Source organism: Quercus lobata, chromosome 2 (assembly GCF_001633185.2).
Source record: "Quercus lobata isolate SW786 chromosome 2, ValleyOak3.0 Primary Assembly, whole genome shotgun sequence".
In the NCBI taxonomy this organism is placed as follows: Eukaryota; Viridiplantae; Streptophyta; class Magnoliopsida; order Fagales; family Fagaceae; genus Quercus; species Quercus lobata.
This window is the reverse complement of record NC_044905.1, coordinates 5,368,638-5,394,741: the sequence shown is the minus strand read 5'-3', so window position 1 is coordinate 5,394,741 and position 26,104 is coordinate 5,368,638. Positions and strand designations below refer to the sequence as shown.

General features: G+C 41.7%; 1 protein-coding gene across 1 annotated transcript; it reads right to left on the bottom strand.

The window, feature by feature from the left end:
* Positions 1–14,052: 14,052 nt before the first annotated feature.
* LOC115974200 lies at positions 14,053–21,924 on the bottom strand. The gene is made up of 7 exons (XM_031094447.1): positions 21,479–21,924; positions 20,826–20,914; positions 20,570–20,708; positions 15,476–15,574; positions 15,204–15,326; positions 14,781–15,043; positions 14,053–14,667 (listed from the first exon to the last, which is right to left on the bottom strand). Exons 1-7 carry the CDS (start codon positions 21,621–21,623, stop codon positions 14,557–14,559), a joined length of 969 nt encoding a protein of 322 aa, XP_030950307.1. The 5' UTR covers positions 21,624–21,924; the 3' UTR covers positions 14,053–14,556.
* Between the last annotated feature and the right edge of the window lie 4,180 nt (positions 21,925–26,104).

The window sequence follows — 26,104 nt, the reverse complement described above, 5'->3', positions numbered from 1 at the left end:
TTGGTGTAGGTTTTTTTAATCCAATCCAACAAGTGGATTGATTGAGAATTCTCGAACCCAACACAATTTATGATAACTTTAAAAATAATTCAATATTTAGGTCCATTTAGTACATGTTTAAATAATAATTTTTATTTTTTTGGAAAATGTATATAGATAAAAAAGTGTGTGAAAATACGTTGTGGGGCCCAACAATTCGTGGACCAGGCCCATTTATCCTTAGAGCGTCCGAAGGCCCAATCCGAGGAGAGCTGTGGCCCAAGCTCTACAACGCAGAGTACAAAACAATTTTTGGGAAGCAGCCGAGGACAGTTTAGTCATCGGCAGATCCATAATCCCACCAGAATAAAGGGGCAAAACTGGTATAGGGACGAATTAGTAAGGAAATCCAGAATATCTTGGGGAAGTTATCCATACTACCCTTCTAGATAAGGCCCGACGCCTGACAGAGCCGTACTCTGCAGCTTTATCAAACCATCCCCAACAATTCCGGGATTGGACTGATGGGACAAATGTCAGTGTTCGTAAAGATTGACCCTACACGTGGACGAAGGGCAATGAATGCAAGCTAGTATAAAATAAGGAAGTAAGTAGATCTGGAGAGGCCCCTTTTTCCACCTCCGAAAAAAGAGAGACTACATGGGAAAACATCTCAGGAACACCGGACTTCATGGAAGAAAGTCCGTCGTTGGGCAACCGAGAGAAGACCTCAACAGGTCCTCGGATCAACTCCGAGGAGCTCCATCCCACAGGGTACGACGCCTTAAGGCTTAAATGTTCATACCCAATTCCCTTTTTCTACGTAGATTCCTCTAAAGCCATGACCGGACAACGCCACTTGACCAACGGCTAGCTTTTCAAGCCCACTCTCTACAAATCATATTGTGAGGGATCTTTCGTACGCGAGCCCAACATCCTTATTGGGCCGCCAGAGAATTGTGTCCTTACATACGTATAGTGCTATTTAAAAATTGAAAACACATATTTAAATATATGTACTAAACATGCCCTTATTTATTTATTTTTAAACTACTAAACCCGAGCCATATGTTAAAGTTGGGTTGGTGCCCAAAAAAAAAAAAAAAAAAAGTTCAGGTTCAGTCTAGTGGTCCAATTGAGGCTATTTTATCATGTCTAATAAAATATTGGATTTTTATATTGAAGTTGTAGTTGCACGATTTTCCTGGCCCAAATTCGTTTGATCAGGCCCTGACCCAAAGCGCAACCCACAATAAATATTTGTAGAGGATGGGTCAAAGAACTTGGTCTCAGTGAGTCTGTTCGGTCTGATACATGGAAAGCATTGTTACAAAAAAAATAAAAACACCAGAATGGATCTCTCACGTATAAGTTTGTTTCTTTAGTTCCTCATACAGAAATTTTCGTCCCCTTCTCTAAGGGACTCCACTACATTATATAGTTCCCTTCTCTCATCTCAACCCTACACTTGTTGACTATCTAAGCACCTACTTGAGTGGCTGTCCCATCAGACGCCTTCATCTCTCCCCATGTGAGTTGCAGAGGCTAAGGCGGTACTGTTCAGGGGTCATTTCCTCATTAATGCGGCCAAGTGGGTGGTTGGGGCGCAATTAATGTGGTGGTAGTTATTCATGGGATATTTTAGATTTTATTCATTTTATATGTTGGGAGGATGAACTGAAGTGGCTGGGGAGAGTTCCTCGTCTGGGCTTCGTGATGTCCGAGGAGGAGTTACTCCTCGGACATGTTTCCCTGGCGTTTATGGGTTTGAGTAATGCTTCATACGTGGTTTCTCTTCGGATAGGACGCTCCTCGGACGGGCCTGAATTTGGAATAGCCCATTATTTCTGGGCCGGGCCCCACATTAGCCCCTCAAAACTCCGGTTTTTATCTCCCTCCGAGGAGGAAAAGACGGGGTTTTGATATTTTGGGAGAGGGTGGAAATAAGGAGAGCGTGTGGCGCGCGTGCGGACCGTTACTTCTGACGCGCTGCAATTTACGAGGCGCGGCCATTAACTTCTGGAGGCGTTATGTTCCCTCATCCAACGGTGTGGCGTAGATCGAACGGCTATCGTTTTCTTCCGTATTTTTGGGCAGGAGCGATCTTTTCTCTCTCCTCCTGGCTATATAAGACGTCATAGGGGGTCAGTTTCTTCTTTTATCTGCATTTCACAAACCTTTAGAGGCTTCCAGAGAACTCCATCGAACCCCAGAGATACACGGACACTAGCGACCGTTACGCCATCGTAGCCGTTTTTGTGAAGCGTTTCGTCCACGAGAGATTCCCAGGTGCCTCATTGAATGCTTTGTGAAGGTACCAGTACATTTCGTTCATCTTGCTGTTTCAATTTCCTCCTCGGACTCTACTTTCTTTCTCTGAGTCTTTACTTTTGTTCCTCGGTTCAGTCCAGATGGGTAGATTTGAGAAATTAGTTAACACCCCCGCCGCTATGGAGGCCTTTAGGGCTAAATATCACATTCCCCCGGGGGTTGGGCTGTGGTACTGTCCTCTTGAAGGAATATTGACAGATAGGCGTGCGGGAGAAGTCGTTATCCCCATGATTGCCTTCATAGAGGGAGGGATGACACTTCCCATGCGTAGGATTACAAGGGAGTACTTGTTCAACCATAGGTTGACGCCGTACCAGTGTGCCCCAAATATGTTCAAGATACTAGGCTGTGTAGATGTTTTAAACGAGCGGATGAATCTAGGCCTTACTTGGCACGATGTGGCTTATCTCTATGAATGTCATCGCCTCGGGGATGAGGGGTATTATCTTAAATCCCGGAACGAGGACGTTAGGTTGATCTCTTGTCTCCCAATATCCAATAAGACAGTGAAGAATGATTTCCTTATTGCTTCTGGGGAGTGGTTCGACGGTATTCATTATCCAACTCGGGCAGGAAACCCAGGTGCGGCGTCTCTAGGATCGGTCCCTTTTGGGATAGGATTTAGCATTGAGGGGTTACACTTTTTGCTTTCTTTATAATTGGAAGATTTCGTGGACTAATCCCCTTTTCCTTGATTGTTTGCAGATAAAATTCACGTCGCCCCTCGGCTAAACTTTGTGAACGTGCCAGCGCTGAACTACCTTCTTAGGTCGGAGATCTACGTTTCCGAGGACGGGCAGTTACGTGCTGCCCACCTGGTTCTGGGCTATCAACCCCTGAGCAGCTCTTTCCAGGCTATCGGTCACGCCATAAGGGCTGGTAGTCCGAGGTTGGCTCGGATTGACGTGTCCAGGGACGGGTTCTTAGCTGAACACGATCTGCCACCAGTTGTGTTGCCCGGTGTTAGAGATCCCTACTTGGCAGAGTAGCTACCTCCGCCAAACGAGCCTGGTGCTGCCGCTCAGGTCGAAGAGGAAGCTGAATCATCTCGTCTTTCCCTTGAGGCAGAAATAGACGAGTTTTATTTTGAGGAGGAAGTTCAACAGACCCCCCTGGTGGAATTCTCTGATCCCGAAGGAGAGCGGGATCGACATTCTGCAGCTGGTGTTCCTTCCATCATTCTCTGCTCGGACGATACTTCGAACGAGGAGATAGAGCCCATGGCAGAAAAAGGAAAAACTCTAAAGGAGCTGATGGCCTCCCGAGGGAAAGGCCGGTTGCCGAAGGGACAGTCCTCGAAGGCGCCAACTCCACCACAGGGCAAGACCCTCCCTCCTGTGGCTCCTACGGACACCTCAGACCTTGGCCTTAAGGTCAATCCAGACTTAAAGAAGAAAAGGCCGGCCGACACTCCTGAGGAGGGCGAGGTGGTTGCTCAACCGACCAAGCAGCAAAAAACCACTCGCGCGCCAAGGAGCAGAAGGGGCAACTCCTCGGAGAGTCGAGACGAGGAGACTCTGGCGGATGTACGTGCTACCCCGCGTGTATGGGGCCCCAGATTGGAGCTGGATGGGGTGGCCATTCCCTACAATGCTTCGATCCGAGATTACAATCGAGGCCGGGCGGGCTACGTGGCCGAGGCCTTAGAGCAGCCCCTACTCCTTCCTCGGGATATGGAGGCTTATAGGCGGTTCTCTCAGCCCGAGATCTTCCTATCCCTTAAAAGGGATCTCGCGATGGTAAGTAATCCTTTTACTGTTTTATTACTTTATTTTACCTTAGATTACAGCAATCTTGTTTCGTTTGTAGATTACCCAGCAGGTATTCGTGGCTGAGGAATTTTGCCGTGGTAACAGTAGTCGGGCTGAGGTCGAGAACCAGGCGCGAGCGGAGGTGGAGAAAACCTTGGGGTCCCTCCAGCACGATTACGCTGAACTCATGGACAAGTTCAAAGAGTCGGAGAACTGGCGCAAGTCTGCAGAAGCTGGTTTGAAGAGTGCTGAGGCCCAGGCGGAGGACCAGCGCAAGGAGCTGTTCTCGACCCAGCTTAACCTTGCCACCGAGAAACAGGCGGTGCAGGATCTTAAGACCGCTCTGCAAAGGGTCGAGGATGAGCTGCGACGGGTCAAAGAGGAGGCCCAACTGATCCGAGAGGCCACAGAGGCTGAGAAGAGTGCTGCACGCCAGCTCGGGGCCGAAGAGACGGAGGCCAGGCTATCCGAGGAGATCCCCGAGGTATGCCGGGAGTATTGCGATATCTCATGGTCTCGTGCCCTTGATGCGGCGGGAGTTCCTGCTGACTCGGCGCTGAGACTGCCCGAGAGCATTTTCTACCCTAAAGAGATCCGAGCGCATCCTGATGGTGTCCAAGTAGCCTCTGAGCAGGATCTGGCGACGCCTGATGCTGTCCTTGTGCCCGATATGGCGAATGATCCCGTCGTAGACTCTACCATCGAGGTTCCGCCTCCTCAGCCCGAGCAGAAAGAAGATCCTCCTGCTGAGGCTTAGCCTTCTAGGCTTTTGATCTTTGTACTCTTTACTTTTTGACCGAGAGTCGTCCTATTCTCCCGCTTTTTTGTAAGGACCTCTCCTTCTAATGTATTCGGAATATTAATATAAAATGCTCGTTTTGCTTACTATAGACGCACGTCAGTAGCGCTCTTCTTTAAACATTTGCAACTATGTAGATACAGATAAACGGTTAAGATAAAAGGGGTTTTTGGGCTGCGCATCTGAGGGTTGCGATGGTGCCAGACTGCGCGCACGTATAAAAATGGTCTCCTTTAAGCAATGATCTCCCAATCTACCATAAGCAATAATTTCCCCCAAGTCTGTGGCCCGAGGAGCCATGCAGGACTTAGGTTCTGTTTAAAGCTATGAATAGTTGTCTTTAAGTATTAATTTCCCCTTAGTCTGTGGTCCGTGGAGCCATGCAGGACTAGGTTCTGTTTAAAACTTATATTAGTAATAATTTCCCCCAAGTCTGTGGTCCGAGGAGCCATGCAGGACTTGGGTTCTGTTTAAAACTATGAATAGTTGCCTTAAGTATTAATTTCCCTTAGTCTGTGGTCCGTGGAGCCATGCAGGACTAGGTTCTGTTTAAAACTTATATTAGTAATAATTTCCCCCAAGTCTGTGGTCCGAGGAGCCATGTGAGGAGCCATGCAGGACTTGGGTTCTGTTTAAAACTATGAATAGTTGCCTTAAGTATTAATTTCCCCTTAGTCTGTGGTCCGTGGAGCCATGCAGGACTAGGTTCTGTTTAAAACTTATATTAGTAATAATTTCCCCCAAGTCTGTGGTCCGAGGAGCCATGCAGGACTTGGGTTCTGTTTAAAACTATGAATAGTTGCCTTAAGTATTAATCCGTCTGTTAGGTCCGTGGTCTGTGGTCCGAGGAGCCATGCAGGACTTGGGTTCTGTTTAAAACTATGAATAGTTGCCTTAAGTATTAATTTCCCCTTAGTCTGTGGTCCGTGGAGCCATGCAGGACTAGGTTCTGTTTAAAACTTATATGAGTAATAATTTCCCCCAAGTCTGTGGTCCGAGGAGCCATGCAGGACTTGGGTTCTGTTTAAAACTATGAATAGTTGCCTTAAGTATTAATTTCCCCTTAGTCTGTGGTCCGTGGAGCCATGCAGGACTAGGTTCTGTTTAAAACTTATATTAGTAATAATTTCCCCCAAGTCTGTGGTCCGAGGAGCCATGCAGGACTTGGGTTCTGTTTAAAACTATGAATAGTTGCCTTAAGTATTAATTTCCCCTTAGTCTGTGGTCCGTGGAGCCATGCAGGACTAGGTTCTGTTTAAAATTTATATTAGTAATAATTTTCCCCAAGTCTGTGGTCCGAGGAGCCATGCAAGACTTGGGTTCTGTTTAAAACTATGAATAGTTGCCTTAAGTATTAATTTCCCCTTAGTCTGTGGTCCGTGGAATCATGCAGGACTAGGTTCTGTTTAAAACTTATATTAGTAATAATTTCCCCCAAGTCTGTGGTCCGAGGAGCCATGTAGGACTTGGGTTCTGTTTAAAACTATGAATAGTTGCCTTAAGTATTAATTTCCCCTTAGTCTGTGGTCCGTGGAGCCATGCAGGACTAGGTTCTGTTTAAAACTTATATTAGTAATAATTTCCCCCAAGTCTGTGGTCCGAGGAGCCATGCAGGACTTGGGTTCTGTTTAAAACTATGAATAGTTGTCTTAAGTATTAATTTCCCCTTAGTCTGTAGTCCGTGGAGCCATGCAGGACTAGGTTCTGTTTAAAACTTATATTAGTAATAATTTCCCCCAAGTCTGTGGTCCGAGGAGCCATGCAGGACTTGGGTTCTGTTTAAAACTATGAATAGTTGCCTTAAGTATTAATTTCCCCTTAGTCTGTGGTCCGTGGAGCCATGCAGGACTAGGTTCTGTTTAAAACTTATATTAGTAATAATTTCCCCAAGTCTGTGGTCCGAGGAGCCATGCAGGACTTGGGTTCTGTTTAAAACTATGAATAGTTGCCTTAAGTATTAATTTCCCCTTAGTCTGTGGTCCGTGGAGCCATGCAGGACTAGGTTCTGTTTAAAACTTATATTAGTAATAATTTCCCCCAAGTCTGTGGTCCGAGGAGCCATGCAGGACTTGGGTTCTGTTTAAAACTATGAATAGTTGCCTTAAGTATTAATTTCCCCTTAGTCTGTGGTTCGTGGAGCCATGCAGGACTAGGTTCTGTTTAAAACTTATATTAGTAATAATTTCCCCCAAGTCTGTGGTCCGAGGAGCCATACAGGACTTGGGTTCTGTTTAAAACTATGAATGGTTGTCAGTAGCCCAGAAAGCAGCGGATAATCATGAAAGAAAACGTATGCTAAGCCATTCTCATTAATAATAATATCTTCTGAGGTTATTTACATTCCATGGTCGAGGTACAGCTTTTTTATCTAAATCTTCTAGGTAGTAGGCGCCTATTCCGGCCACGGATGTGACACGGTATGGTCCTTCCCAATTGGGCCCCAGCTTGCCCCAAGAGGGGTTCTTTGCGCTGCCAAGAATCTTCCTCATTACGAGATCACCTGGCCCCAGAGGCCGTGGTTTGACGTTAGCATCATACCCTTGTGTCAGCTTCTGGTGATAATAGGCCACATGAATCATCGCTTTTTCCCTTCTTTCTTCGGCTAGGTCCAGACTCCGTTCCAATAACTCGTCGTTATCGCTTGGGGTAAACGATCTAGACCTCAGTGTGGGAAAGTTGTTCTCAATCGGGAGCACGGCCTCAGCCCCGTAAGTCATCGAGAAGGGGGTCTCACCGGTCGATCGTCGCGGCGTCGTCCGATAAGTCCATAAGACATGGGGGAGTTCTTCTACCCATCTCCCCTTCGCCTCGTCCAACCTCTTCTTCAGTCCGTGCACTATGACCTTGTTCACGGCTTCGACCTGTCCATTTCCCTGAGGGTAGGCGGGGGTGGAATATCGGTTGATGATTCCAAACTCGCGGCAATACTCCCTAAAGTTTTTACTGTCGAACTGCAGACCATTGTCGGAAATGAGTGTACGTGGGGTCCCGAAGCGGGTGATGATGTTCTTCCAGATGAATTTTTGGGTGTCCACGTCCCTAATGTTGGCCAATGGTTCAGCCTCCACCCATTTAGTGAAGTAGTCCGTTTCGACTATTATGTATCGCTTGTTCCCTGCGGCCTTGGGGAAGGGTCCAACTAGATCAAGGCCCCATTGTGCGAACGGCCATGGACTCGAGAGGGGGTTGAGAACTCCTCCGGGTTGGTGGATATTCGGGGCAAATCTTTGGCACTGATCGCACTTCTTGGCGTATTCTTGGGCCTCTCTCTGCATGTTCGGCCACCAGTACCCCTGGGTAAGTGCCCTGTGTGCCAGCGATCTCCCTCCGGTATGACTTCCACAAATCCCCTCGTGTAACTCCTCAAGCAGAGATTCGGATTCTTCTGGGTGTACGCAGAGTAGGTACGGTCCAGAATAGGAGCGCCGATATAGTTTGTGGTCCTCTGACAGCCAAAACCGAGGAGCATTCCTTCGTATTTTCTCGGCTTCCAATTTCTCTTCCGGCAAGACGTCGTTTTGCAGGAAGTTCTTTATGGGATCCATCCAGCTGTGACTCTTTCTGATCTGGTGGACTCTGGCAGGGCCTCTACTGATGGGACTTGCCTTAGCTAGATCTTCAACCAGGATTACTCGCGGCAGATTATGTGCCGAGGACGTGGCGAGAGTGGCCAGCGAGTCCGCATGGGTGTTGCCACTCCTGGAAATGTGTGTCACTCCTGGAAATGTGACATTGAAGGACTCAAAATTCGTCTGCAGCCGCCTGACTTGTCCCAGATACTCTTGCATCCTAGTATCTCGGGCTTCCAGCTCACCCATCACCTGTCCGACTACCAGTCTGGAGTCCGAGAACGCTTCTATCATTTTTCCGCCCAACCTTTGAACCATCGTCATCCCTTGTAGTAAGGCTTCGTATTCGGCTTCATTGTTCGTAGCCGAGAATCCGAGCCTTAATGATTTTTCAATGGCAGCACCGTCCGGGGATATTAAAACTATCCCAACTCCTGACCCTCTCTGGTTGGCTGCGCCATCTACGTAGACCTTCCAATGCGTGTTCCTTCCTGTTGAGATCGCACCAACCGACTTCCCATCCATGTCCTTCTTCTCGGTTATTGTTTCTATGGAGGGCTCAGCAAACTCCGCTACCAAGTCCGCGAGGACCTGCCCTTTGATGGAGGATCTGGGCATATATTTTATATCAAAGGCTCCCAAGAGCGCACTCCACATGGCGATCCTTCCTGTATAGTCAGCGCTTCGAAGCACTGCTCGGAGGGGAAGCTGAGTCAGAACGATGACTGTGTGCGCCTGAAAGTAATGAGGAAGTTTTCGGGTTGCATGCACTATTGCCAGGATTGCCTTTTCTAAAGGTAGGTATCGCACCTCGGCCTCATGTAGTGATTTGCTCACATAGTACACCGGTCGCTGCACCCCATTATCATCCCGTATCAGTACCAGGCTTACAGCGTGGGGAGCTACGGCGATGTAGGCAAACAGCACCTCATCCGCCTCAGGGCTGGACATGATGGGTGGTCGGGACAGGTAGTCTTTAAGTTGCTGGAAAGCCTGAACGCAATCCTCCGACCATGCAAACTCTTTCCACTTGTTTATCAGGAGGTAGAAAGGCCGACATCGATCCGCCGATCTCGATATGAACCGGTTCAACGCCGCAATCATACCAGTGAGTTTTTGTACTTCCTTCGGATTCCGAGGAGCCTGTAGGCTGTTAATGGCTTTGATTTGATCGGGACTTACTTCTATTCCCCTGTGGGTGACCATATACCCTAGGAATTTCCCAGACCCTACCCCGAATGAACATTTGGAGGCATTCAGCCGCAACCGGTGCTCCCTTAATACGGTGAAGATTGTTCCGAGGTCCTTCACGTGCTCGGACGCCTTTCTACTCTTGATGACCATATCATCTATATAAACCTCAATGATCTTGCCCAGTTGTGGTTCAAACATCCGAGTCATCATTCTTTGGTAGGTTGAGCCTGCGTTCTTTAGGCCAAACGGCATCACCTTGTAATGATAGCTTCCGATGGGCGTCATGAAAGCCGTTTTCTCTTGGTCCTCTAGCGCAAGGGGTATCTGATGATAGCCTTGGAAGGCGTCCAGGAAGCTCATCCGAGGGTGCCCCACGGTTGCATCCACCAATCGATCAATTCGGGGTAGGGGGAATGGGTCCTTTGGGCATGCCTTGTTCATGTCCGTGAAGTCTACGCAGACCCTCCATTTCCCTGTCTTCTTCTTTACCACCACCGTGTTTGCCAGCCACTCTGGGTAAAAGACCTCTTTGATAGCCCCCGCTCTTTTTAGCTTTGCCACTTCGTCTTTTACGGCACTAGCATGTTCCTTTGAAGGGCGTCGGGGTGGCTGCTTCTTCGGAGTGGAAGAGGGGTTGACGTTCAGGTGGTGACAAATAAGGCTGGGATCGACGCCCGGGGCGTCGTAGGCTTCCCATGCGAACACGTCGACATTTTCTCTAAGAAATCCGACCAGTTCCTCCTTTTCCTAAGAGGGCAATTCCGAGCCGACCAGAAAGAACTTCTCCGGGTCGTCGTTGACAGCGATTTTATCTAAACTTTCACACCCTATCTCCTCGGCCAGTCCGTCATCCTGCTCTGCCAAGGCGGCTGATTGCTATAAACTTTCAGGGGCCGAGGACTCGGCATGGGGCCGATGTAAGACGGCGGCCACCATACACTGCCTGGACACGGCCTGATCTCCTCGGATCTCTTCCACTTGTCCTTTGTATGGGTATTTCACCTTCTGATGGAGTGTGGAGGTTACTGCTTCCAGGGCGTGGATCCATGGCCTGGCGACTATCGCGGTGTAGGGTGAGTAAACGTCGACGACGATAAAATTCACTTCCACCACCTCCGCCCCAGTCTGTATGGGTAGTCGGATTTGCCCCTTTGGCGTAACCATTCTCCCCTCGAAGCTAAGAAGGGGGGAGTCATAAACTGCCAAATCTTCTAGCTTCAGGTTCAGCCCCTTGTATAGATCAGGGTACATTATCTCTACTGCACTTCCCGAATCCACCAACACCCTTTTCACGTCAAAGCCCCCAATCCTCAGAGTGACCACCAAGGCATCATCGTGGGGTTGAATAGTTCCTCTCTTATCCTCATCCGAGAACCCCAGTATCAAAGAGCTTCCCTTTTTTGACCTTTTGTGTTCCCTCTGCCTGCTCCCGGAGGGGAGCCGATCAACAGCTAACACCCTGGGGATGGGTGGTCCCGTTCTTCCTGGTGCAGCGAAGATGACATGTATTGTCCCGGTGGGTGGTCTTAAGGTTACGTCCTTTCGCGGCTCTTGTGCTGCTTGGCCGGTGTAGCCACTCGACGAGTGCAGTAGGTGACGTAACTTTCCCTCTCGGACCAACTGATCCAGATGATTCCACAGATTCCTGCAGTCCTCAGTAGTGTGCCCATGGTCTTGATGATAGTGGCAGTACAGGTTTTGGTTACGTTTGGAAGGTTCTCCAGCCATCTTTCCCGGCCACCTGAAATAGGGTTCATCTCTTACTTTCTCCAGTACCTGTTGCACGGGCTCTCTGAATATGGCATTCACTATTTGCGGGTTACTCTGCCCAGCCTGTCGCGCAAAATCTCTCCTCGGCCGACCATAATTGTGCCGTTCCGACCTGAAATCATTTGCTTTGGGGTGGATAACCTTCTCCTTCCCCCTCCCTTGCAGCTGATCTTCCTCCACTCTTTTGTACTTGTCTATCCTATCCCTCAACTGATCAACGTTGGCAACTGGTTTACCAGTGAGGGACTTCCTTAAGCCATGGTCGGTGGGGAGGCCGCTTTTGAATGTGCTGATAGCGACAGCATCGTGATTATCATCCAGGTCATTATATACTTCCCAGTATCTATCGGAGTATGCTTTCAGAGTCTCTCCCTCGTGCATGGACAAGGACAATAGCGAACCGAGGGGCTTGGGGACTCTGGTGTTGGTGATAAAGCGAGAGCAGAAATCTCGAGTGAGCTGCTTGTAAGAGCTTATGGAATTTGTCTTCAGGTCGTTGAACCACCTCATCGCCATTGATCCCAAGCTGGACGGGAAGATTTTGCACATAAGGGCCTCATTTTGCGAGTAGATCGCCATCTTTTGGTTAAATTGACTCACATGCTCTACCGGGTCTGATCGACCGCTATAAATGGCGAATGCTGGTTGGTTGAACCGTCGAGGTAGCTCAGCCCCTTCAATTCTATACGTGAAGGGGGACCTTGAAACCTGATCCAACGCCTTCTTCATGGCGTCGTTTCCCGAACCCTTACTAGATGCGCTCTCATACTTCCGCACAGGGCGTGGTTCCTTTTCGTAGGTAAAGGTTTCACTTGGGGGGGTCCTTGACCTCCGTCGGTAACTCACATCCTCCGCATTAGAGGACTTGTCTGAGTCTGAAGGAGATCGCCTTCGCTGTGCTCGTCGTAGCTTCCTTTTCAGATCATCTATCTCTCGCTGCATGGCCTGGTGACTATTTCGTTTCTGGGACACGTGACTACCTATCTGAGTGTGACTCTGGCTTGTCCGGATAATATGCACACTTCCCTCGCGATTTCCCCTGTGGCCTGGATTGACGGGGTTATTTTGCCTCTGGGACTCGGCGGGTTGTGTCTGTTGGGAGTCAGCCTCGTGAGGATTCTCCTGGTGCGGACCTAGTTCTGCCATGCTTGACCGTTGTGCTAACTGATGCTCTAGTTCTTCCCACAGACGGCGCCAATTGTAGTTGCACGATTTTCCTGGCCCAAATTCGTTTGATCAGGCCCTGGCCCAAAGCGCAACCCACAATAAATATTTGTAGAGGATGGGTCAAAGAACTTGGTCTCGGTGAGTCTGTTCGGTTTGATACATGGAAAGCATTGTTACAAAAAAAATAAAAACACCAGAATGGATCTCTCACGTATAAGTTTGTTTCTTTAGTTCCTCATACAGAAATTTTCGTCCCCTTCTCTAAGGGACTCCACTACATTATATAGTTCCCTTCTCTCATCTCAACCCTACACTTGTTGACTATCTAAGCACCTACTTGAGTGGCTGTCCCATCAGACGCCTTCATCTCTCCCCATGTGAGTTGCAGAGGCCAAGGCGGTACTGTTCAGGGGTCATTTCCTCATTAATGCGGCCAAGTGGGTGGTTGGGGCGCAATTAATGTGGTGGTAGCTCTCCATGGGATATTTTAGATTTTATTCATTTTATATGTTGGGAGGATGAACTGAAGTGGCTGGGGAGAGTTCCTCGTCTGGGCTTCGTGATGTCCGAGGAGGAGTTACTCCTCGGACATGTTTCCCTGGCGTTTATGGGTTTGAGTAATGCTTCATACGTGGTTTCTCTTCGGATAGGACGCTCCTCGGACGGGCCTGAATTTGGAATAGCCCATTATTTCTGGGCCGGGCCCCACAGAAGTTGATTGTTCAATAAATTATTATAATTACACAATTGATAATAATATTTCAATTTTATCAAACTTAATAACTTTGTAAACAAGAATTCTAATTTACACCTAGTCTCCAAGAGGTTTTATTTTTTCTTCTAGTTGATGAACAACACTTTATATTCACAATTAATTTTTTGCTTAATAACACAAAATTTTAATTACTTTTTTCTTTTCCCTTAAAAAATTTTTAAAAATATTTTCTAAACCAATGCCCTAAAGTCATCTCTTAACTTTTTCCTTATTTAAAATAGACATTGTTTTAGCTTTATTATTTACAAAGACATTGTTGTGATTCCAAAATAGGTAAATGAAAGCCTCGCTTTTTTTTTTTTTTTTTTTTTTTTGAGAAACATATGAAAGCCTAGGTGATTCCAAAAGGTCAAAAACATTATGTTCCCACCATTTCACCCAACCTTTTTAGGTTGGTCCTATTCATGGACTTTAGCATTTTAATTCTCCTTTTTTTTTCCATGAAACATTTACAAGGCAATAACCTGAAAAACTTGCTTTCTTTGTAAACAACAGTTTTAGACCATCCTAAATGTTTTTTTTTTTTTTTTTGTAATATTAAATATCGTAAATGATTATTATCATATTGCTAAGTATATGCACCTAATTAAATTGTGCTAAATACTTAAATAAATTATTTTCCTTTTTGGTCTAAAGACTTTCATCTATATAATTCAGGTAAGTTCATGTAGTTCTTATCATAACAATCTCATATTTAAGCAAATCAACTCCCAGAAGAAAAGCCAACCAAACACACTTAAATTGCAGCCCACAGACCTCATCTGATATTTGTATACTACAGTGGCTTACCTATGTAGCCAGTGGTTACTCGTCAGTCACACACAGAGAAACAGCATTAAACAGTGACAAGGTATTCACATGCCCATGATGGTAAATTATTTCCATAGATTACTTCACATTCCAACTACAATGAATCATTTTGCAGATCAATGGAATCCACAAAGAAAGCGTTTTTCACCGTCTAACTGATGTAACCTTGCCTGTAGCACCAGAAGACGAACGCACTCAAGTGTTACAAGAATTGACTGATGAAACAAAAATGAGACTGTACCATCCCCACTCACACTGCCCTCATCTCTTCTCCCTATTTCCTCTTTTGTTCCGCAAATACAACATATAAGGAGCGGATAGCTTCTTGTGTGCATGTTATAGTAACACAACAAAGTTGAGCTGCAGCTCGCATTTCATACCATGTCAGCCAAATAATGTTGGTCAATCCGATCAGGCAGTGATGACACCAGAAACCCATGGTACAACAAAGGGTGCAGTTGGGTGTGAATTTCTATATGAGTCAGGATACTTGTCCTTAAAATTCAGTCTGGGCTTTTCCGCCTGTGTTTTGAGAAAGTAAAAACAAGAATATTAGACTAGACTGAATCAGGAAGAAACTCAATGTTACCGAGCAAATAAGTGCCAAGATAACAAAGAAATAGCCCAATACTCACAGATTTGAGCCAGCACTCTTGATGTTTGTGTTGATAGATATCTGGAGAATGACAACCATCCTCAGACGGGCAATAAACCCAAATGTTACATTTCTTTTCACCTGGCTTGGCACGTTTAGCATGATCCAAGCAAGCTTGACAGCAGTCAGCTGCACTTTCTTTATGGTGGGTAAGGCCCCATCTAACGGCTGCACCATCATAATCCGTATGAAGTTGAGCATGGCATTCCGTTGGTATTGGCCTGCCAGGTAAAATTTGATCCTCTGGAGAAGAAAGTATACCTTTGTCAATGATATTATAGATCTCCACCCGACAAAAAATGTGTACAATACACTTCTTAAATCTAGCATACAACAAAAACTGGGTTTTTTTGGTGTGAGAGAGAGGGAATGGGGGGATTGAGAGGGACAGAGAATAAATTACCTAAATCTTCTACACCCTCAGGTTTATCATCATGCTCCTTGTTAATAACTTCACCAGGTATCCAAAGGCCAATTCCTTCAGATAGCACTGCCCAATCAGACTCCAAGGCTCTTACCATCATCCCTATGAAAGCAGTTCAGAATATTAGCCATCGGTCAAACAATGATTTACCAGTGTTTAAAGGCTCAAGCATGGGGGATCTTTTAATGTTTTTTTCCATACAAATAGAATCAAATACCAAAGAATACAGCCTTTGAAAGCAAAGACAATACCCGCTTCCTCATATTGGATAGTTGGATTCAAAGTCCCTTTGTTAAGGGTTAACTGCTTAGCTTCTTCTAGTTTTTCCCTCCGCCAACTTTCAACTGCTTCTGTTTATTTAAAAAAACAATATCGACAAGATAAATAGCAAGAATGAGCCAATAATAGACAGACTCAAATAATTAATCATCACAGAACTCTGAGGAATTAAAAAAATATATATATTATTTAGCTTATTACATAATGAATTTTGGTTATCTACATTACCAGCAGCTAAAAAGTTCTTCCAAGAGAAAGTAGGACCAACCTTTGGTAAATGTAAAATTCTGTATGTTCCTTAGGTTATAGTTTTAGAAGGGATCAAAACTGTGCACTCTTGGGGGAAAAAGTTATTGAGGTAGAGGGGGAAGCAATATAGTTATAATTTGGTAAAAGTAGGGTTCCCTATGCAGGTCTGAACTTCATTGTTTAACTGCAAATGCTGTGATATAAAGGTAACATACAGGTGCTTTTCACACTTATAAGAAACAATAGCTTCGACGCTTTTTATGACTACATTTAGCATTCTTTTGAATTTTCATGCCCAGGGTTTCCTTTGAATCATTAGAAAATCACGCGATTGCCTCATTATGATGAAAAATATAATCTGGATATAAATTATACACTTCAAATTAAATAATACAATATAAATTATTATCATATTATCATGAAGTTATTACATACTACTGGCTTTTTCAATCCAGTGGCATTGCTGGACGAAACAGAGGAGGAAAAAAAAGTTCCAGTGGCATTAGCAATATACTTTTCTTTTTTTCTTTTTTCAGCTTTTTCTGGCAACATGGTGCACCATTAATGGACATTAAAAAATTAAGTACTGAAAGGCTCCCTGGTCTCCATGAGTTGGTGAAATCTATCAACAGACAACAGCAGCGGTGACTGGAAAGGGAGCACCAGCCACTGGAGCAACTTTTATATTGGGCCAATTTAAAAAAGAGGGCACTTAACACTATACCACTGAATATACAATTAAACAATCTCACACTTACATAAAAACGTATAAGCTTTTGAACGTGGATTTTCCATGAGATGGTAACATCCACCAACAGCAGTTGTGAGCCACCAGCACTTGTGACTGGAAAGGTAGGCCCAGCCACCAGAACAAATTTCATATTGGACCAATTTAAAAAAGAGAGCACTAGACATTGCACCACAAATTATCTCATTAAAACAATCCCACTTTTACATACAAATTTGGCCAAAATGCAAAACTCACCCTTTAAGTTTCACTATTTTTTTTATTTCAGTCCTCTAAGTTTGCATTTGGTCATTTCAATTCTCTAAGTTTCAAAAGCTTCTCAATTCAGTCCTTCCGTTAAACAGCCATCCATTTTTGCGTTAACACCCCAAAACGATACTGTTTTGGATTGATTTTAAATTTTATTTATTTATTTCTTAATCTTAAAAAAACATTAATTAATAAAAAACCAGAAATTAAAAATAAAACCAAACCCCAAAGTTTTTCCATCGAGCAGGGGAGAGAGAAGGGGATGACAACCAAGAAGTCATAGGAAGGTGAGAGGACGATTGTGAAACAAATTAACAGAGTAGCTTTGGTGAATCGGGGTTTGGAGGCCAACGATGAGGCGGTGGAGACAGCGGCAGTAGATGTGGTAGATGTCGGAGAGCTAGAAGTCGACTATGTGGGGAGTATGGGTGACGAAGGTTTTGATCTGGTCGGAGTTGAGTGCGACTTTGAAGAGGTCATGGGTGCGTGTCTTGGTTCACTTCGTGGTCGAAAATATTCATAGCCATGGTGGTGAAAATGAAAAAGGAATTCTGGGTTTTGGTTTCTGGAGTGTGAGAGTGAAAATACAGAGTGGTTGGAGAGTATATAGAAGAAAAGGTGCAGAGAGAGATGATTGCAAGTGATCTATTAGAATATGATAGAAATGGTTGGGATCTGTATAAATTTTGTTAGGATTTTCATTGTTGACTTACTGGGTATGGAAGCCATTGATGAGAGCTGGGTAGAGACGTTTGGGGTTTGGCCTGTTTGGTTTTATTTATTTATTTTATTTTTTATTTAAATTAAGAAATAAATAATTAAATTAAAATTTATAATCAGTTCAAAAGAGGTCATTTTCAGGTTGTAAATGGAAAAATGGATGACTATTTACCGGGAAGACTGAATTGAAAATTTTTGAAACTTAGGGGACTAAAATGACTGAATGCAAACTTAAAGGACTGAAATGAAAAGTTGTAAAACTTAGAGGGTGAGTTTTGCATTTTGGCCTACAAATTTTGAACATTGATTCTCCTTTATCCATATGACTCACACAACACCTATACAAAGAAAAATCATTAGGAATAAGATGACCCAGGTGCATTGTTCCACAAATTTTTGCTCTGAATCACAAGTCCCTTGTTGTTTGGTGCAATTATACACCAGATTCCAGAACCCAGTCCCAAGGTCATTTCACTCTCGCATTTGCATATCATGCACTAAATTTCACTAGGAAAATATAATGTTTACACTAGGAAAATCTAATGTTGTGATGTTTACACTCACACATAAAGTTTAGAGCCAGCAAGCAGAAAACTAATAAACACCATGTTTGACAGGTGCAACATCACATTGGATTTTTCATAGATCAATCACGCTTCAAAAAGAAACATTTGACCATAATTTTATACGGTGTTTGGGTTAGAGGTACTCAAGCAAAGTAAATTCAGAAAGGGATCAAAATAAAATCACATCAGAAACTTTCATTGAAACAAAATGAAACCAAATTGCATTCCAGCAGCTAATCTCACTTGCTTCTTTCTTTTGCAGTCAATCCATTAACTTGACAGTTTATACCATTCACTAACAATATAACCAATCAATGATGTTCCATTCCAATCCTAAAGGGCAGTGATTTCCCAATAAAATTCATAATTGTCAACGGAAATTGCTTCTGTCAATAACAGAGAAGAAAGAAATTCTGAGGCTGGCTTATTAAAGCCACTTGTCAAAAGATAAACTTACTATCGGACTCCATGGAACCGCCACTGCAGGTCATGAAGTGGCAGCAACATAAATGGCCCCTAAGGAAATGGCAATGGTGTGACAGTAGTGGCAGTAACAATATGACACTAGAATTTGGTGATAGTGCAGTTGCTGGTGGTAATAGCATTGGAAATATAAATACCGGAGTGAGTGCAATGGTAGTCTCAAGGATGTGGTAACAGTGTCGTCCATATTAGCAGCAATGTCTTGATGGATTTATGGTGATAATTACAACTGGCATTATGGCGTTAAGATTGATGGTACCAACAACAATGGCATCATGAGTTGCAGACTTGGCTGTAGCTGTGGAGGTACAGATAAAGATAGTAGCAATAGCAAAGGCCACGATAGATGAGACAGCAGTAAAGGCAGAAAGCTGGTGCCCAAGGGGATTGCAAGAATTAGTGGAGGTGGAGATAGGTAAAACTTGAACCCAAATGTGAAGCCTCCATTACCAAAATGAGAGCAAATTTTGCTGTATTGAACGATAATTAAGTTGCACTTATGCTTACATTTAAGAATAAAAGTTAATTTTACTACACCTGGCTTACCTGATCTCAGACAAAATACAAGTAGAATACAATCTTCAACCCGTAGTGCAATTACTTACAAATTGGTATCTAGCATATCATCCTTAGAATTATACCATGTAACTGTACTAGATGGTAAAACATGTGGGTCAGTATTGGGGTAAAGCCCCTGACGACATTGAAGAAAATAATTTATTTATCTATCTATGAATGAGCTCATTGGGCCATAGAAAACAAGACAACTTAAATAGTATGAGTAATATACTAATTCCTAATGGAACCGACAAAGCATTTTCATAGACTTTCCTCCCCCCCTTTTTCTCCAACTTCCCAAGTGGCATCAACACAACCTTATACCCTTACAATTTATGCTCAAATCCCAGAACACAATACTGAATTGTTTCAGAAAAGAGAAAGAGAAATTATAAACCAACAGCAATTCCTTTCACACCTAAATCCCTCCCTTATGTACCCCCATAAAAAATCCCATCCTTAATTAATCTGGGTTGTTATGAAATCTGGAGAGACAAAAGACAAGTTACTGCAAGAAGAGAAAGGAGGAGAAGAATTAAAGAATGTAAGTAATGCACACTATCCACCACATCCCAACTCATCTGATTAATTACAAATTTTAAACATGACACCATCAGCTACTAAGTAAAGTGATCATATTAAACCCAGAAAAGAAAGAATAATCTGATTTTGTCAACAGCCTATGAATAAGCACGAGTTTGAACACATAGCTCGCAGGACTTCAGCAAATCAGGAGCTACTTATTATCCTAGATGATTAATGACAACAATGTTCAGCAACAAGACCCTAAATGCCCCCCATCTACAAGGGTAAGAATTTGGATTGTGTACTTATTATTTAATTACCATTTATTTCTAATTTCAGGTGCCCCTACAGAATGACAATAGAAATTTATACAGTCAAAAAGGTTTTTTAGAGATACAATCAATGTGTCATTTCTCATGATTCTGTAACTCCACAGCGTATGATAAGCACAGAACAGGAAGAGAGAGAACTTCAATGTGAGTACATTATCATTCAAAATCCTCATAGCTGTATAACCGACTACAACCTTTTGGTTCTTAAACAAAATATTATTCAAAAGCCACCCTCCTCAAACCTTCAAATATATATATATATATATATATATTATTCTGTACTTATATTTTGGAACAAGTTTTATGATTCACCTTAAGAAACCACTGGGAAGAGATGTGGACCGGTAGCAAAGCATGATCATTTATGCCAGCACAACATAATATCTCAGGAAAAACCAAACAATAAAAGCCCACAAGGAAATGAGTTTAGGATTTAATTTGAATACTAAAGCATTGGACAACCGCATTACTCACACCTCAAGATATAACTGCATCACTCACACCTCAAGATATTTATTGCTTCAAAAAAGCACATATGACCATAATTTATAACATCACCAATAAAATGCTTCAGCAATGTAAACGAATCCTTTATGACTAACAACCAAAATTTCAGAGAAATTAAGGTGCACCCACCTTGCTGTTGAGTAGTGTTGGCACTCCCATTCAAGCTTTTCAACCTCACCAAAATCTCATCTGTGATCTTCTGCTTCAAAGGACCTGGCAATTGAACCACTTCTTCTCCTCTAGAAATCTCCTCCTTAATTACCTTCACCTTTTGGCCCCATAAAAATTTGAATTTCAACTTTCAAAGCAAAAACACTAAGGAAGCAATAGCTCAAAATACGCTAATACTCAAATAGTTACATCTATGTGAAAAAATGGATCTTACCAATTTAACAAGCTCCAAGGGTTCGGATGCTCTCCGAATCCGAATCGATTCCTCCATTTTCCTCATCTGGTCCGGGGTATATTTAACAACTGAAAATTTTTATTAAAAAAAAATTATCATTTTATTAAACCAGCATTGAACATAAAGGAAAACTGCAACTGGACTTCTCTCACAAAACTCCCAAACTCAATTTGAATTGGAACTGAAATTTTGAACAATGAAAAAAATCATAACTTTCATTGAACATAAATGAAAATTGGAACTGGATTTCTCACAAAATCTACCAAGCGTATTCTAAAAATTGATCTTTTTATCAAACCAGCATTGAACATAAACGAAAATCGGAACTGGGTTTCTCACAAAATCCCCCAAACTATCAAGTGGGATTCCCAAAATTTGATCTTTTTCTTAAACCAGCATTGAAAATAAAGAAAATTGGAACTGGGTTTCTCACAAAATCCCCAAACTCTATTGGAACTGAAATTTCTAGCCCAAAAAAGAATGATCCTTGAATTACCAGCATTGAACAAAAACAAAATTTGAAACTGGGATTCTCAACAAATCCCCAAAACACTCAAGTGGGTATTCCAAAATCCATAGAAACAAGCTCAAAAGGTGGAATTGGATTGAGGACAAAAAAAAAAGTGACTTACTGTTTCTAGAGACGTTACCGGAGTAGATGTACAGAGAAGAATATAGAGAACGAAGAACATAGAGTGCGATTACAATGTTAATAGAGCAAACAACCCAAGTGGTTTTCTTGTACGAACACCCCCTCCTTAATCTTCCTTCTGCCATGTCCCTCTCTCTCTCCTTTCTTCTTTACTCTCATCCCCCCATCTCTCTCTCTCTCTCTCTCTAGAAACTTGCACACAGATAGCCTCAGATTCTTTTCCCTTTGCACGCAGATAGACTCAGATTCTTTTCCCTCTTTTATCAACTACTAGATTAGTTTTCAGATTAGATCGCAGGAATTAGAATTTAGAAGTTGCTTTTTTTGACAACCCACGCGTTTTGCTTGTGCTCTAAAAGTGTCTTTTTTTGGTCCTTTGTTGTTTTTCCTATTGTGCTTTTCTTTTTTTCCCCCAAAAAACAAAATATTGTGTTCTTAAACTTAAACCACAATCCTACCTTCTTCAGTCAAAAAACTCAAACCACAATCTAAGTGCATGCACTTTTTTTTTTTTGGTTAACTTCTGCTAATACAACTGATGATCACAAATAATCACCTGTGATTCCCGTGATTGTTGGTGGTGGTGGTGGTGGTTGTGCTAAAAAAGTAACCTTGAGTTTTTGGGCTCTTTTTTTTTTTTACTTTGCTTGTTTTGCTTATCAAGATAAAACGTGGGTAATTGATATTCGTTTTTATTGCTTGTTGTTTAATCGATTGTGTTATTGTAGTAAGTATCAATGTACCATCACGAGGTAAAAGGCTGTCATTTGGTTGTTAAAAGGGGTCATGATTTTAGTCGAATGATTACTTATCCCACCTTATTGGATCTGTAAACATCTTGCAATTAATGCCCCTGTTGCAATCTTGTTGTGCACATTAATGGAGATATTATTGGTATGATGAGAATTTTCCTCCACTTAAATATAGAGTCCGTTTAACAAGTGATTTGAGTCGTTAATTAAGGTTACATTTTTTTTATTGTGATCGATTAATTTTTTTTATATACTGCAATGGGGCATATTAAGTTCTTCCTCGACACCCTCAAAATAAAAAAAAATAAAAAAAAAGTTCTTCCTCGAGGAATGTACAAATGCACCCATTAACAAATGGGTTAAATAAATGATGAATTTATTTATGGGTTATATTAATGGGGGTCTAAAGACATTGGTTAAGATTAACTTTTTTAATTGAGATTGATCAACTTTTTCGAGAAGTCACACGTGAGTTTATTAAAAGCCAAAAAAGTATATGTGTTTACTTGTTTTTGTTGCTTTCCAATACAATAAAGCCTATTAAATTATTTCTTAACGAAGAATGCATGAATGTAAGTCATGTAACCATTAACAAAAGCTATTATTAATTATGAGTTGTTGAAGTTGTGTAAATTAGAGTGTACAATGTTTAGTACAAATGTACAATCTCTTTTGAGAGAGGTTTTTGGGCCACATCAACATGGATCAACTTCCTTAAAAGTTGAATCACTGTTGCATTGCATGGATCAAAATTCATACTACATCATTGATTGTTTTTGTAAGTGAGACAAACACAAGTTAACAACACAAAGCCTAAAAATAAAAACCCATTAAAAAAATTTAGCTATTTTGTCGACCAAATCCTAAGCACGAAGTGGTTAAGTAGGTGAGAGAGGTCCTCAATCGATTGGTCCGCATGGAGGGTTGGGCTATGTTGAGAGGTCCTCAATCTAGGGCATGCGAACCTCATCGATGAAGTCGTTGCATGTATGAGAGAGAGAGAGAGAGAGAGAGATCAAATATTAATGAAAATTTGACATTAAGGCGGGAGGAGAGACTTTGGTTTAATCCTTACATAAAACACAAAATAGTGTTAGTTTATGAAGGATGTTGCCCCTAATAAACAATGTGGTGTAAATATTTGTCAAAATTCTAAGACCAAAATTGACTATTTCACCTATTAACATTGATATTTATTAAAAAGCATTGATAGGCAAATCGTGAATCATCGGAAGGAGTAGCATGAGGCCAATTTGGCTCGACATTGGGCAGTTCTAGTTGGGTCTGTTCAATCTTATTTCCCTGGGTTACAATACTCCAACCAAAATTATATATATACTATTTGTACATATCCCACCATAATGAAAATACTAAATTTATTTATTTAAAGTAATGTGATTAAGGTGAAAGTTAATATGCATGTTTAGAAGTACAACTTTACTATTTGGCAAGTGTCAAAATATTAAATACTTAATAATCAATTAATTGAATGATATCGCGATCAATCGGTTTCCCAATAATGCAAGCGTCATTTTGAAGTTGAACATGAAAGAATGGCATCCAAACTTTTATCCTATCTAATCACCTGAAAAGTGATAACCAACAATAAATTCACAATTCTTGGTGAAACATAACATCTTCTCCTTCCACCTTGGCTAACAATTGGTTTGAACTTTTTCAAATGGATTTTCTGAGATTAATTTTTATCTCCTTTTTTTAGAGTTAGGGTTAATGCAATGATAAGAAACATATTTTATATTGAACAAATGGATATGTGAGAATCTAGTTCTTAGAGATAAAAAAACAAAGGTTGCATTTGGATACTTGAATTTAGATTTTTAATAAATCAATTTTAAATCTATTCATTTATTTTTATTTTATTTGTTTTGATGAGTTTGAAACAAAGGGGGATTTGAAATCATAAATTTTAAAAATATTGAAATATTTTAAGATTCTATGGGATTAAATGTTATTTTAAATCCAATAATTTCAAGTTTTAAGATCCTTAGTGAATTTCACCAAATTTAGGGGTATCATAGTTTGACACGACCCGTGTACATGACACAGTTTTTTACGGGTTACAATTAGTCCTTAGCAGGTTCAGAGTCCAAATTTAAATCCTTGACTTTTTTAAATTATTCAAACAATATATTTGGATTTTAATCACTTAAATCCAAATCCACATGCCCAAATATTATTATCCAAGCATGTCATTGACTTTGAAAAAAAATATAAATCAAGTAAGCCAACAAATTAATAATATGTTTTTCTTTTTTCCCCGAAAAAATTTAAGAACAAACGCATTGAATTCTTGTGATTTGTATAATTATGATGCACAAGAGAATTGTATAGATGAGAAATCGCCGGTGAAATTGTGGTAATCTATATCTATATTACTATATAAGGGGATTTCAAGCCATTTAAGCCGTTAGCTCTAAATATTGGATATCTCAAAATATCCATTCTCAGCTCACTTATAGGCTTTTAATTAAGGGGAGTAAATCCATAAAATAAAAGCTCACAATTTAAAACCTCACACTAAACCTACGTTCTCAGCAGCTTATGATTTCTTTATCTCTCATCCATTTTGAAATTTAAATAAACGCACTATTTTCCTCCTCATCTCTTATAAGGAGAATTGTTTCTTCTATGTTTTCTTTTATTTTGAACAGACAAAATTCTAAGCATTCAGTAAAATCAAACTACCCACAATTTCTAGTACACGAAAAGAGATGAATGAATAGAAAATTATGATACTAAATAATAAAAAAATTGAATTTATTATTTTGTATAGTTCATTAGTTTGTTATATACCGTGAGTGTGTTTGATAAATATGCTTTGGGCATTGACCAAAATACTTGCATTATGAAAAATGATGTGAAAAATGTTGTGTCATTAATATTTCTTAAAAAAAAATACTTGTATATTTTTATAATTAAAAGATAGATGGGTGATAATAGGTGAAGAAGTGTTTGTTTGTCAACCATTTTTTATTTAAAAAACATGTGTTAAAGTTTTAACATCTTACACTTATTATAGTTTTATTTTAAAATGGCTTTTAAATATCTGAAGGTTAGAATCATTCATTTAAAATTAACTTTGCTCAAGGCCAAAAAAATTTTCTCGTCCTAGTTTCTCTCTGAGACACTAGAGCATATAATCCTCCTTATCTTCCCCGGAATGATAAACCCTCCCCTCTGTTAATCCTCCATAGCAGTAGGGTCTCCCTTAACCTCCATCCTCTGTATGCGTGGTCTAATCTCTTCTCTCTCTACCCTCTCAATACCGCTTGAAGAAATCTTATACGACTGGAAAAAATTATCGTTGACAGATGAGGAAGATGTCAATCTTAGTCTATCAAGATCTAAAAATCTACGAAGCAAGGAGTACGTATTGGCTACCAAGTTCCTTACAAAAAGAGCTCTCAACGTGAAAGCAATTGGTCGCACGTTCAAACCCCTATGGAGAGCCAAAAAGGACTTCAAAGTGCACGAAGCGGGAGATCACGTTCTCTTATTCGTCTTTGAACTTGAAGCAGATGCAGAATGGGTTCTTGCCAACGAACCCTGGACTTTCGATAAACACGCAGTCCTCCTACAGAGGTTTGATGGCTCTACGCTGTCAAGGTATCTGAGGTTCACAAAACTAAAATTTTGGATGCAAATATACGGTTTGCTGATACGTATGCTAGATCCAAAGATGGCAATCGAACTAGGAGAAACTCTCTGTCAAGTAACACCGTGTGAGAATCCTAATGAGTTGGTGATGGGTGATTTTTTACGTGTTCATGTGGAGATCAATGTCTCAAAGCCTCTCTGTCGAGGGCGAAGAGTCGCACTGGATGATAATGAAA